Source organism: Stigmatopora nigra, chromosome 22 (genome assembly GCF_051989575.1).
Source record: "Stigmatopora nigra isolate UIUO_SnigA chromosome 22, RoL_Snig_1.1, whole genome shotgun sequence".
Taxonomy (NCBI): domain Eukaryota; kingdom Metazoa; phylum Chordata; class Actinopteri; order Syngnathiformes; family Syngnathidae; genus Stigmatopora; species Stigmatopora nigra.
Window position 1 is genome coordinate 4,544,964 of NC_135529.1, and position 13,182 is coordinate 4,558,145.

The 13,182-nt window shown below is 37.2% G+C and overlaps 3 protein-coding genes across 4 annotated transcripts in view; 2 read left to right on the forward strand and 1 right to left on the reverse strand.

Annotated features, from left to right (window-relative positions):
- The window catches only part of LOC144215351 (single-stranded DNA-binding protein 2-like), a 33,297-nt gene extending 27,892 nt beyond the window's left edge, over window positions 1-5,405 (forward strand). For both annotated transcript variants that reach the window (XM_077744215.1, XM_077744216.1), the window contains 16 exons: window positions 31-90; window positions 199-336; window positions 416-483; window positions 659-707; window positions 787-822; window positions 1,293-1,347; window positions 1,585-1,655; window positions 1,776-1,854; window positions 1,934-1,962; window positions 2,036-2,134; window positions 2,315-3,950; window positions 4,540-4,685; window positions 4,784-4,848; window positions 4,935-5,072; window positions 5,140-5,238; window positions 5,319-5,405. In XM_077744215.1, coding sequence (XP_077600341.1) covers window positions 31-90; window positions 199-336; window positions 416-483; window positions 659-707; window positions 787-822; window positions 1,293-1,347; window positions 1,585-1,655; window positions 1,776-1,854; window positions 1,934-1,962; window positions 2,036-2,134; window positions 2,315-2,344 — 714 coding nt within the window. In that variant the 3' untranslated portion in view covers window positions 2,345-3,950; window positions 4,540-4,685; window positions 4,784-4,848; ... (1 more) ...; window positions 5,140-5,238; window positions 5,319-5,405. The remainder of the gene's footprint in view (window positions 1-30; window positions 91-198; window positions 337-415; window positions 484-658; window positions 708-786; window positions 823-1,292; window positions 1,348-1,584; window positions 1,656-1,775; window positions 1,855-1,933; window positions 1,963-2,035; window positions 2,135-2,314; window positions 3,951-4,539; window positions 4,686-4,783; window positions 4,849-4,934; window positions 5,073-5,139; window positions 5,239-5,318) is intronic.
- A 250-nt stretch (window positions 5,406-5,655) lies between these two features.
- LOC144215354 (uncharacterized) lies at window positions 5,656-7,721 on the reverse strand. Its single transcript, XM_077744219.1, has 6 exons — window positions 7,570-7,721; window positions 7,156-7,298; window positions 7,011-7,075; window positions 6,256-6,393; window positions 6,013-6,111; window positions 5,656-5,952 (listed from the first exon to the last, which is right to left on the reverse strand). Exons 1-6 carry the CDS (start codon window positions 7,672-7,674, stop codon window positions 5,927-5,929), a joined length of 576 nt encoding a protein of 191 aa, XP_077600345.1. The 5' UTR covers window positions 7,675-7,721; the 3' UTR covers window positions 5,656-5,926.
- Window positions 7,722-11,454: 3,733 nt separating this feature from the next.
- Window positions 11,455-12,923, forward strand: LOC144215353 (uncharacterized). The gene is made up of 6 exons (XM_077744218.1): window positions 11,455-11,622; window positions 11,705-11,847; window positions 11,936-12,000; window positions 12,203-12,340; window positions 12,473-12,571; window positions 12,639-12,923. Exons 1-6 carry the CDS (start codon window positions 11,518-11,520, stop codon window positions 12,662-12,664), a joined length of 576 nt encoding a protein of 191 aa, XP_077600344.1. The 5' UTR covers window positions 11,455-11,517; the 3' UTR covers window positions 12,665-12,923.
- Window positions 12,924-13,182: the final 259 nt, after the last annotated feature.

Sequence of the window (13,182 nt, forward strand, 5' to 3'; positions counted from 1 at the left end):
CAGACCTTTATTCCTATCTGCCTGTTTTAGCCTTTTATGTCCCCTCGATATCCGGGAGGACCCAGACCGCCCCTCAGATTACCCAATCAGGTATGAGGCACAGTGACCCCTCTGAGTGCAAACACAACATTGGCAAGAAGAAAAGGTCATCAGCGATTGTGTCCAGGACCCTGGTGATAGTTCATTGTTTGTCTGTAGGGGCTTACTGGTGTCCCAGGAGGTCAAGCGATGTTACCCAGTGGCATGGACCCAACAAGACAACAAGGACATCCAAGTATGGGTGGACCAATGCAGCGCATGACACCTCCAAGGGGTATGGTGCCACTTGGGCCCCAGGTTTGTACCTGTCTGTCCCTTCTCTTCTAAATGAGTGTCTTTCATTCTGACTCCTTATTTTTGTTGCCTTGTCTTCTAGAGCTATGGAGGAGGGATGAGGCCACCATTGAACGCACTAGTTGGGCCTGGGATGCCAGGCATCAACATGTATGTGTAAAAAAATATCTCCTATGAAGTGAAAGTTAAAGACCAAATCTTTCAATTTTTCATCAATATGTGTCTATGTTTGAGTTCCCTGGAGATAATAAGAGAGTTTGCAACTCAGTTCAATATGTTTAAAACAATGAATTAGGCTAAACCGTGTGTTTGTATGTGGAAACAGGGGACCAGGAGGTGGAAGACCCTGGCCAAATCCTACAAATTCAAACTCTGTAAGTGTAAGATTAATTATGGTCACATTCCATTTGATTAAAGTTACTTTCTACATTTTTTTTCTGTCACTTCTTACAGACTCCCTATTCATCTGCATCTCCAGGAAGTTATGTGGTATGTATTTTTCATCACATTGGAATCAAGTATTATTGTTACTGATATAAACTAATGCTCTTCATTAACTTTAGTGTGTTTCTCAGTCAAAATGTCTTCATTCATCACAAAAATATCCTCATGTGCCATATTCGTAAGAACCTAGCTAAGGATATTCCGAAAGAGGGGAAGGGATCAAAATGTTATTGTTGTGCAATCCACCAATAGTACTTTGGCGAACCACCAATAGTTCCTTGGCTATCTACTGCTAGATTGTCATCTATGTAATAGGCACCCCTGATCAATACTCAATACTAACAGGCATACAGAAGTTTAATGTATTCAGATAAGCTTTTCCCATCCATTGCAACATAATACTTAAAACTGTTATTTCCTTAACTGAGTAATGATTCTCTTTCTGGCCCAGTCTTAATTCCATCCCGAATTCAGGCAAATCATTAAACGCTGGTTTTTGTACTCTTAACTTTCAGGGACCTCCAGGAGGAGGGGGACCACCTGGTACTCCAATTATGCCAAGTCCGGCAGGTAGGATACTATTTACATATTCCTCTATGCTAGTGCAAATGTGGAAAGTAGCTGGGGTGTGGTTAAAATGTTTTTAAAAATGTGCATATATTTTCAAGTTTCAGACTACTGTAATATTAGACCAGTGCTTTTGCTGTCTATTAAATTGCAAATCCATTAATCCCATTAAATTGAGGATTAAGTGTATATTTATGCCATCCCATCCTTTTTACATCATTCTACAACTTCCCCCACCAGATTCAACTAACTCTGGTGACAACATGTACACAATGATCAGCACAGGAGCCCCAGGTGGCAGTCGCCCAAACGTGAGTCTTACTTTCATACTTATGTTTGTCGGAACTTGGCTGAACATAAGTGCTAGACTGTCATGACTCCTTTTTTGTGAGTACTTTTGCTGACCTGTGTGTGGTTGTGTGTGCCCTCAGTTCCCAATGGGTGCGGGAGGTGACGGCACATTAGGGGGAATGGCTGGAATGGAGCCTCATCACATGAATGGATCATTAGGTACAGGAGCAAAATGGGATAATTTGTCAAATAATAGGTAGAAAATATGTTCATGACGTTTGTGATTTCTTTAACTCAGGGTCTGGAGATATGGACAGTCTCCCAAAGGTAATATTATTTATTTGTGAATGTGCTTTAGCAGTAGTAAGTGCTTATTCGAATTTTTCTCGTGTTCATGCAGAACTCGCCAGGTAATCTGAGTATGAGCAACCAGCCCGGCACCCCCAGAGAGGACGGTGAGATGGCTGGGAACTTCCTCAACCCTTTTCAGAATGAAAGTGTAAGTGTAATCTGAGAGCATTAATATGGATAAGATCTTTGTCCAAGGTTTTTCATATATATATATATATATGCTTAGGGACTTTATTTATTCACATTTAAAAATGACGTAGACTACAAATCAGTGTACGTTCAATTGAATATAGGATGTTGATGGGATTTTTAATATGTCTCTTGGCAGTATTCTCCAAACATGACCATGAGCGTGTGAGGAGCAGGCCAGCGGCTTTTTAGCGGGCCGCCGACTTGATCTGATGTCAACTGTGAGTCTTTGGCCTCAAACCTGCGCGATAAGGACAGTGAGTGAGCCAGGGTTTTGTTTTCCGACACCTACACACCTTCCTTCCTCGTTGTTTGTCCATTCTAAATAACTCCTTGGCCACACTCATCAATTCCTCTTCTGCAACTATGCGACTGTACAAAGGAACAATTGAAACGCATGGAGGAAATCCCCAAGTGTATTTTGTGTGGACCTCTCATGCCCCAATGGACAGATGGACAGCATTCTATTTATTTTCAAGTTTAAAGACAATCCAGAGGGTTAAGTTTTCTGTAACTCATCACCATGAACATTATTTTTTTCTGTAATTTACCAAACAAATATACCTTATCTTGTGAGAAAATGTAGACATATTCCAATCGTATTACCTTGAGGTTTATTCAATTTACTGCAGTTTTTGCGATGCCTTTTTCTTTCTTTATTTGTCCACCATGCTCAGTGTGTACTAAAAAAACATGATGCTCTACTTCATATTTTTCTAATTCTGGTTATGTCCAGTGTTCAAGATGAATAGAAGCAAATATTGACTTTTCTTTTCTGATTTTTTGATTAAATGCTGGCCCCCTAGGTTTGAGTTTTTAAAAAAATAGCATTAATAAGAGTTCTAAGACAAATCAGGAAAATTTAGCACTCCAAAACTCATCATCCGATCAAACTGTGACATGAAGACTAATAGACTAAAAGAGCGGTTGGCAAGGAAAATGGGATTGTTTCTAATTCATGTTTTTGATGTTTTATTTATGGTGTACAAAAGGTCCACGTGCCTGTGAATATCCTCCATCCGCCTTCCTAACTGCAAAGTGTACAGCCCACAAATGTAGCTCCCTGTCTTGTATGTGTATTTGATATTATGATTCATATTATTTAATGAAAATTTCAAATTACTAATGCGAGAAACGGACCGGCGACGATACAATGTGACAACTCAAACGAAATAACTATTTGTTCTTCTTTTGTAAGTATGAAGCCATAGGTGGGAGTACAAGACGACACATTTGTAAATTGGACCATGATTAATGGCGCTATGTTGAACTCCATTTGTGATGTATTCACTTCTTTTTTTATTCTTGTATTTTGTTTTGTAAATATACGGAGAAGTATTTCATGGTTTTTGAATATGCTGGTATAAATCTTCTCTTCCCTCAGCAAACTTCTCAACTCCATTTTCTTTGGTCCCTTATATGTTCTGTGTTTCCTTTCACGATTTGCGAGCAGGTGTGGAAGTTAATGCAAGACTTTAAAGCTCCCCTAACCTTTGCTTTATGTCACAAGTTCTAAGTTCTTGTTTACAAAATGAACGGTCTCGCAATCACTGCTCCAGCAGTCACGCAAATAAGCCACACAAATAAATTTGAGCTTCAAGAGTCCATCGGTGGACAGTCTTTACCTACTCTTCTTAGTGTTGTTCCTAACTGTTGTCAGAGATTTTGCCATGTTTCTTCGCTTTTGTTTAGGTTTCGTAGCGCTCTGCGCTCTGACATCTGCATCCGAGCTGACTTGTGAAGAAATTGTTGCACCTCAAGATAACCTGAATCTGGTATGTGGCCTATTTGCCAGTTATAAAATGATCAGCTTCATTTTTTACAGAACTTTGGATATACTTAACCCAATGTATTTCACTTTATGTATAATGATAGTTACTGTTATTATTAAACGTACACATTCTATTGAAACCTTCCCAAAATTCACATTACATCCACTTACTACTATCATCTAAAACCCGTCTTTGTAAAATATATTTACCAGAAGGCAAACTTTTGATGCAAAATAAAGTGAGGACATGTTTGGTAAATGCATTTAACAAAAAGGGGGATTTTTAAAAAAATAACTAAATAATTCTCCCAACACTTTTGTATGGTGTTGGAAAAGAAATTAAATTTTGTTCACATTTTTTACTAGCGGTAAAACCATATCACAGTTAGCCATGCAAAAACAGCAAGTCAATTTAAATCAATCAAGACTTTTTTTTTTTTAATTCGGTTCAGAGAATGTGTTTAACAGTTCTTCTCAACTGTGGAGAAACTATAATAGTAATGTTAACAATTTTCTGCAGTAAGTTGTCATGCACATACATGTATTCAAATTCATTAGGAATTAAGTTGCATTTTTGTTCTGTGTGTGCACAGGTTGGGGGAAGATGGATACTTTATGCTGGCCTATCAGACAATGTAGATTTCATGGGTGAAATGAAAGGAATCACTAGCTCATGGATGGATGCCGTACCTGTAGCCGACACCAATAACCTTGAATTAAGATGGCACGACAAAATAATGTATTTATTACTACAATAACACCAATGAGGAAGATTTATAAACCCTTCCTCTAATATGTCTAACCACAATATTAATGATCACAATTTGACTTTACTAGAGATGGAACATGTAATCATGAAAAGGCGATTTCCAGTTATACATTGAATTCTGGTCAAATGGCATGTAAGTTCAGCACATATCATCAGCAATGACGTGTATTTTTCATTACTGTAGGAAACCACAGTTTTTAACTTTTACATCCATCATAGTTGAGTTCAGGACCAGTGATAGTCTTCACCAGGGGAAGCACCTGAAGACATGTCCCGATTGTCTCATCTGGATTGATCATACCACAGCGCTTTTGTCTACTGGGGAAAGTGTGCATGGAAAAATTGCATTCCTTTTTAGTGAGTTCACAATTATCTCCTACATTGTAATGCATCTCCACACTAAAATCTCGTCTGTGTTTAACAGCCAGGTCCGGGAGTCTGGATAGCTCTAACTTAGAGTTTTTCAAGAAGCAACTTGCCTGCGAGAACTTTACACAAGATTTGCACTTTTTTGACAATTCAAGTAAGAAGAGAAAAAAAAAACTACCCGTGCTCTTTCACTATACGGTCTCACTAGTAATATTGTGTCTTTCTCTCTTTCAGATCTCTGTCCAGACAATCAGTAATACACAGTACACATTTCAGATAGTTTCATGCAACCCCAATAATAAATTAAACCTAGCACATCTATTTTTTGTGTCAAATGTCTTTCCAAATAAATGAATTAGGACCCAATTGCAGAGAAGCAGGCAAGGAGAAGGAAGTAGTACTTAAACGAAAACTTTAATATTTTGAAACGAAAACTTTAATATTTTGAAACGAAAACTTTAATATTTTGGGCAGGATTTTTAGAAAATAACAATGACTTAGAAATCAGGAAGGAACAGGGAGAATGTCATGGCAACTTGGTATGTTACAAAAAAAGCAGACAATCCGACAATGACTATTACAATCAGTTTAAATAGACTGACATGGGTTGACGAGACAATTAGGAGCATCTGGAAAACACACAGGGGAAGACAGCTGAACACAATGGGCAATCACTTGGACAAGACACCAGAGGGGAAAAAGCATAACATATCCAAGGAACTCTAACAGCGTATGGACACATTCTTAAGTTTTATCTGTAAATTGGAATATCTGAAACAAGCAATAAGTATTGGAAATGGTAGTCCACATGGTGTGAGGTGAACAAATAGGTTTTCTTGCTTTTATGGGTTCTCTTCTTGACACAGATCTGAAAGAGAGAAACATATTTATAGTTGTCGCTGACTGTGTCAAAATGAGACAGAATTACCTGTGGTGTCGCCAAAATGCAAATCTCCTGTAAACTTGAGGCAAGCAGCTTGTTTCTTGAAAACATCCAGGTGAGTGTCATCGAGTCTTCCTGATCTCGCTGTTACACACATTGATAGACAAATTTATGATGTAACAAAATTCCTGACCAAATGGTTGTCACGCACATCATATTTGGAGTTAAATAGAATGAGCTAATGTGGTCTGGAGAGACTTGTAAAAGAAATGTGAACTGTAGACTCACTGAAAAGAGCAAACACTCTGCCTTCTAAGGTTTTTAAATCCGAGACCTGCACTGCCATTTTGTCAATCAAGAGGAGGCAATCGGGACAGGTCTTCAGGTATGTCTCAGCATGTATTTCCTCAGATGTTATGTAGTGAGCTATTAGTAAAGAACATGGAGGAAATCGAGTTCATATATTATTGTAAATGAAACAAACTGTTCTGCAAGTCAAATTTCATTCAATTGAGATATTCAATCAGTATGGCGGAACATTTGTATGGAGGACTGAAGCTCTTAAAATTAAAAATAAATACATAAAGGAATGGATGTATATAATTGAAAAAAAAAAACAGTTGTGTAGAATAACTAAACATTGAACTCAGGTAGTAGTACTTAATGTGACTAAAGTAATGGTTGGAATCCAAAAAAGTACCAATCAAAAATATTTGTGAAAAGAAACGTCAAGTAATGAGTAACTTCTTACAGTGTCTGTTTTTTTTTAAACAATGTTTTTTTTTCTTAGCACAGTATCATTTACATTAACTGCATTATTAAAACACTTTGATTTATTGATTGATATTTAATTCAATATATATGTATATAGTATATATTTTTTCTTATTTCTCATAGAAGTCATTTTGTATTTTCCTTTAATATAACTTAGCTGTTCAAGAATTAAATCCAACCACAAAATGTTATTCTTGACAAAAACAACAACAACAAAATAACAATTGTCCACCTGTAGCCAGGCCATATGAAAATCAAAATGTATTTACCTTGCACATTTGAAGAACTGTTTGAAAAAGTGGATGTAACATTGTCAAAAGAACAATTCCCTTCTCTGGTAAAGAAAAGTAAATTGTTATTTTAATGTCCATTTTGATTTTTAAACCAAAATGAGAATGAATCAAAGTGTTTTACATTTTGTCGCTCCATGTCATTGTAAAGTTTTCACTGTTTTGCAGGAGTGAAAGTTCAATCCAAGAGCTGGAGACCGATTTAAATTCATCCAAAAAATCTTCATTGTCTGATGTGCCAGCATAAAATATCCATTTTCCAGAAATCTAAGGAGAAACACAGATGCAAAAGACACCAACAAAGTATTGTAGATGATTTTCTAGCTTCCTTAAATGTTTTCCTCCAAAATATGAGTTGCAGATTTTAGATGAAATATTACAATGTTACATTTATCAGAAAATTCCAACCCAAGATGTGCAATCTGCAAAAATTTGGGTTAATAGTCTTTGGATGTATTTGCATATTTAACTGTGCATACTGACTGTTTTCCAAACATTTCCAAGCAGATAATGTTTTTTTTTTATATCTACAACATACCAGGTTCCTGTCTTCCAGTGATACTACAAGTTCTTCACAGTTGGGATCCGATGAAAGACTCGGAGAAAAGAGCGCCACTAAAATTAAAAAATTGTGAACAAGCATGACGAGATATTTAATGCTAACCCTCCACAGTGATGAAAGCAGTACAACTGTCAATGAATACAAGAAAACAAGCATTTATAAGGGAAGTGCGTGAGAGAGAGAGAGAGAGATCGATGAAGAGACAGGGAGTGAGAGGGAGAAAATGTAAGCAAAAGATTTTATTATTCAAGCAAGGACTTGAAATTGGAATCATTTTTCCCTTTAATAGAAACAACCATGTGTAGTCAATACTTTCCAATAATGACATGATGAAGTGTGGCCAATTCGTGGCGTAGAGGTTAACTCACCTGTCTCCCATGTGGCAGACTGGGGTTTGAATCCTGGTCAGGAAACATTTTCCATTATTTGTTTCTGTGTACTCGTAGTCAAGACCTTCCAATGATGACATAGGAAAGTGTTGCCAAATTGTGGCGCAGAGGTTAGATCACTGGACTCTCACGTGGGAGACCTGGGTTCAAATCCCGGTTGTGAGATATTTTCCCTTAGTTGTTTCTGTGTACTTCTTGTCAAGACACTCAAATGATTACAAAGAAAAGTGTAGTCACTTGGTTGGTGCAGAGGTTAGTTCACTGGACTCCCGTCCAGGGGACCTGGGTTCGATTCCCGGTCACTACACATTTTCACTTAGTTGTTTGTTTCTGTGTACTTCTTGTCAAGACACTCAAATGATTACAAAGAAAGGTGTAGTCACTTGGTTGGCGCAGAGGTTAGATCACTGGACTCCTGTCTGGGAGACCTGGGTTCGATTCCCGCTGTCGGCACACATTTTCACTTAGTTGTTTCTGTGGATTTCTTGGAAAGACACTCAAATGATTACTAAGGAAAGTGTAGTCACTTGGTTGGCGCAGAGGTTAGATCACTGGACTCCCGTCTGGGAGACCTGGGTTCGATTCTCGCTGTCGTCCTTTGGCTGAAAATAATTGGAAAGAAGACTTGGTAAATGGAATGGAACAAGAAGGAAAAAAAAGAAAAAGTGGAACAAGAAGAAAAAAAAAGAAAAAACTTTTTAATATATATTAAACACTTAGTCATACTTTTCAGCAAAAGGTTATATTCCGAACTGCCTTCGGCAGTTCGGAAGAATGTTGGAGGGACCTGTCTGTGCGAAAGGCGTTCTCGGGTCGGCCTTCGACCGACCCTCGACCGCTTGCTTGGTCAGTGAACCGCCGACACCGGGAAGCGAACTCACGTTCTCTCCGTGCAAAGGCGAGTGTGCAACCCACTACACCAACTCGTGCCCCACTTATACATGGGTGTTGAAACGTTTTATCCAAGGAAATGGGCGGAAACACTTAGTCATTTTTTTGACTAAATGTTTCATCCACCACTGAATACTTATTTAGTTAGACACTTAGACATTAGAACTTATTCTTTTAACTGAACAATTTTGGGAAAATCTTTGCCTGCACTGGGATTTGAACTCAGGTCCTCAGATGTGGGAGACTGATGACTTAACCACTGGGCCACCACCCTGTGAGTGAAAGTGGTAGTACTTGTACTTTTGTCTCATTCATTTACCTGAAAATAATGGGAAAATCTTTGCCTGCACTTGGATTTGAACCCAGGTCCTCCGATGTGGGAGACTGATGACTTAACCACTGGGCCACCACACTGTGAGGGAAAGTGGTAGTACTTGTACTTTTGTCTCATTCATTTACATGAATAATATTGGGAAAATCTTTGCATGCATTTGGATTTGAACCCAAGACCAATGAGGTGATAGACTGATGACTTATCCACTGAGCCACCAGCCTGTGAGAGTTAGTAGTCGTACTTGTATTTTTACCTCAGTCATTTACCTGAATAATATTGGGAAAATCTTTGCATGCACTTGGATTTGAGCCCAAGACCAAAGAAGTGGAAGACTGATGACTTATCCACTGGACCATCACTCTACAGGATTAGGCAGTAGTATTTGTTGTTTTATCTTTCTCATATAGGGTGTGCCTAAATGTTTCACCTTTTTTCAGAGGCCAACAATTTTCATATGAATGGCCTCAAATGTTTACTGCTTGTGTAGATAAATTTCAAGTTTTTGTGTTTAATGTTTGGCATTTCTACCTTTTTAAGTTGAGAAATGCCATTCACTTCAAAAGGAAAGACATTTTGCATGTGAGAGTATGCTTGGACTCAGTCATCAAAGACTTCCTCACAAATTTGGTAAAAAAGGTACCAACAACAAAACAAATTAAGACTGTCTTTGATGAAAGAGTCAAATCCAAGCAAGCATACTTTAACCAGAAAAACACCTTCTTTTTTTCCAATTCTTTCACTATCGTTGAACTAGTTGGCTTTGTTCTTTATTTTGACTTTGTTTGGTAAATGTTCAGCATTGACATTGAGCAATTCATTCTGAGAAGTAGAATGTTGAATCGGAATTCTGTATCTCTTGTTACATAACATTTGGTAAAATTGAGGAAAGAGAGCACAGATAATTAAACAGGCTTCATTGTGAAATTTTAACTGCATTTTGCTGGCGAAATTTCATGTTTAATCAAAAGGTATCATCAATAGAATCACGCTATAGGTTTTATGCCTGTGTTTTTTATCAGGAGTATAGGGTTTTTGGTTATTATCAACAAAATCTGAGTCTATTATATGCCTAACAGGAATACAGAAAGGAACCCAATTTTATCTTGTTGGAGCCTGGGTTACACTGACACTGATGTAACCCTTTAAACACACAACAGCTAAATAATTGACAGCAGATTCAAATACTTAAACTCTGAGCCTTGATGGTTCTTCACAGTAAAATACTGCTACAAATAAAATTTTCCTGAAATTTGCATATTTACATGTTAGATCAGGGTTTTTTTTCTTTATCAAGGAATAAATTATGACTTTGCTCAAAATGTATATATCAAATATGATGCGTTTGCTCCTAAAAAACAGTTTTCAATGATAACAGAGTGTCAAGTCGCGTCCTAAGTCCATATTTATCTAATACTGGTACATTAAATATTAAAGCCTCTTTCTGACATCTATGGACAGACATCCTGCTGTTGAAATTGTATATTCAGTTGTCATTGAAAACTAGTCATCATGTTTGTTCACATTTGTTTGGGTCAGGCAGCCCTTTTTGCCTTGAGTAGCTCATCTAAACCGAGCTGTGAAGAGTTTGTTGTACCTCTGATGGACGCAGATTGGGTAAATAGTGTCTCTACAGCAATTATTTTTCTTTTTTTATGTGCTTTAATATCATTTGCCTTTGGTTCTCTGTCTGTCAAAAATCTGCTGGAAAATTGTTCTTTCATACTAGAACATCAGACAAACAGGATTACTTGGATTATTAAAAAAAAAAAATGATGAAATGCTTGTTTTTGGAATGTAAGAGGAGACCTGAGTACCCGGAGGAAACTCATGCAAGCCTGGGGAGATTATGGAAACTCCACACAATGAAGAAGACCTAGGATCGAACGCACGACCCCAGGACTGCGAGGCCAATGCACTAACCAATTGGCTGCCTATTCTTAATTTATAATAAAAAGTTGGAGAAATTATGTGGTCTGAAATATGTGTGTGTGTGTGTGTGTGTATGTGTGTGTATAGAGGGGGTTAATATAGATTGGATCAATAACTCCCTGCAGGGATGTTTTCGAACTTTGGATGTCTATGGATGGATGGATCAATGAAAACAACCGACATAACATGAACTGCTTGCACAAAGGTAACATTTTTACTAAAATTTGAAAAAAAGATACTAACACAGTGTTTGACCATGTTGCAGTCCTAAGTTCTTATTTACCCAATACTTGCACATCATATATTAGGGCCCCTTTCTAGCATGATTGGACAGTAGTCCATCTGTCAGCTTCGTATCCAGTTGTCATAGACATTCTCATCATGTTTGTTCCTTTTTGTTTAGGTCTACTGGCTCTAACTTCGTGGACCGCTGCATCTGATCCAGCATGTGGAGAACTTGTCAAACATTTACAGGATGCAGACATGGTAAAAAAGCATCTTTACAGCAATTTCTGTTCCTTTTTTCATTTTCAATTTTCCATTAGCAATTGGTTCTGTGTGTCTACAGGATCCTGGAACATTCATTTATCACGTGGGAACATCAGACAATCAAGATTATTTGGATGAACTTAAAAAAACTAACAGTTTTTGGATTAAACTTGCAGCTATACCCAACACTGAAAATTTCACAATGACCACAGGGGACAAGACGTAAATAATTTGCCTCGATTCAATGATTAAAGTAACTGTAAATTATACAGGCTTTATAATTATGACGTTTCGATTTTCTCTTTCATAGCGAAGGAAAATGCTCTTATGAAAAGCTTACTGCTTCTTATACTAACATCAGTTCAACAATGGATGGTAAGAAAATTACTCACTTTCATGGGCTGGAGATCAGTAGATGGTGTTGTTTGATTGTTTCAGTGTTGTCAGTGGAATTGGCTTCATATCCTGAAAGAATACACAATATTGTTAACTACATCGTAGATGAGTGAAGATGTAACTTCAATTTTCGTTGAGTAATCATTGTAACACATTTCATTGTCATGTTCACACCACATAGTCCATTACGTCCACGAAGAGGAAACCCATCATGAGCAATACCTCCAGACGTGTCCAGACTGCATTCTGTTGATTGACAAGATGACATGGAAGCTTCCTAATCAGAGACTCCTAAAAGGCAGATACCTATTGTTGTTGAGTAAGTTTAAAAACTTCTATTACTGTTTATTTTGCACTCAATAATATCATCATCTATACTTCAGGACAGGGTTTGGCAAATATTTTTACAGATTTATTGTAAAAATGTTATACTTTCTTGGGTGTTTTACAGCAAAGACTGGAACACTGGATGATGCACAACTGGAGATTTTTAAGAAACAGGCCGCTTGTCTGAATTTCCAAAAAGAGTTGCATTTTGGAAGCCATACGGGTAAGTCATTTTAGATTTGGTCACATTTTGTCGCAACGACCTCTAACTTGTTTTCTCCATCTATCAGATTTGTGTCCAGAAGAGTCCGGATAGCCACCAATAATCTTGAATTTCTAACCACCAAATGCTCATCGAGTTGTCTATCTCTGTTTTCCTCTTCACTTAAAATGTGTATGACAGTATGTATTGTATCTAAAAAAAATAACATCATCAATTAAGACTTATTTTTTGATGTTTGGATAAAAAAAATGATTTTTTTTTTCAATCACCTCTGGCTTGTTTCTTTTTCTCTCTGTCAAGTTTGAGTCCAGCAGTTATAGTCATTCAAGGAATAAACAAACAACACAGCAGATATGTGATCTGTGTGTATATTTTTGGTCTTGATTACAATCCAACAATAAATGGTTATATTGCATGCAATATACTAAACCTTATAAATAACATATATTGGACTATATTAGCCTTATGAATGAAAAGCAACGCATTCAGGGTCTACCTTGCCTATTGTACCCTTGTGAGGTTAAGTGGCTGGTAAAATGAATGAATGGAATATATCACTATGTATTGCATGATACTTTCCCACAGACCACACTAGAATATATTTTAGTTTT

Excerpts from the sequence above, each read along its gene's own strand:
- LOC144215354 (XM_077744219.1), bottom strand. The coding sequence starts at position 7,674 with ATGCTTGTTCACAATTTTTTAATTTTAGTGGCGCTCTTTTCTCCGAGT. Across the intron at positions 6,394-7,010 it reads CAGTTCTTCAAATGTGCAAG|CTCACTACATAACATCTGAG; the intron begins GTAAATACATTT and ends CTTTACTAATAG. Across the intron at positions 5,953-6,012 it reads GCATTTTGGCGACACCACAG|ATCTGTGTCAAGAAGAGAAC; the intron begins GTAATTCTGTCT and ends TCTCTCTTTCAG.
- LOC144215353 (XM_077744218.1), top strand. The coding sequence starts at position 11,518 with ATGTTTGTTCCTTTTTGTTTAGGTCTACTGGCTCTAACTTCGTGGACC. Across the intron at positions 11,623-11,704 it reads ATTTACAGGATGCAGACATG|GATCCTGGAACATTCATTTA; the intron begins GTAAAAAAGCAT and ends GTGTGTCTACAG. Across the intron at positions 12,572-12,638 it reads GCATTTTGGAAGCCATACGG|ATTTGTGTCCAGAAGAGTCC; the intron begins GTAAGTCATTTT and ends TCCATCTATCAG.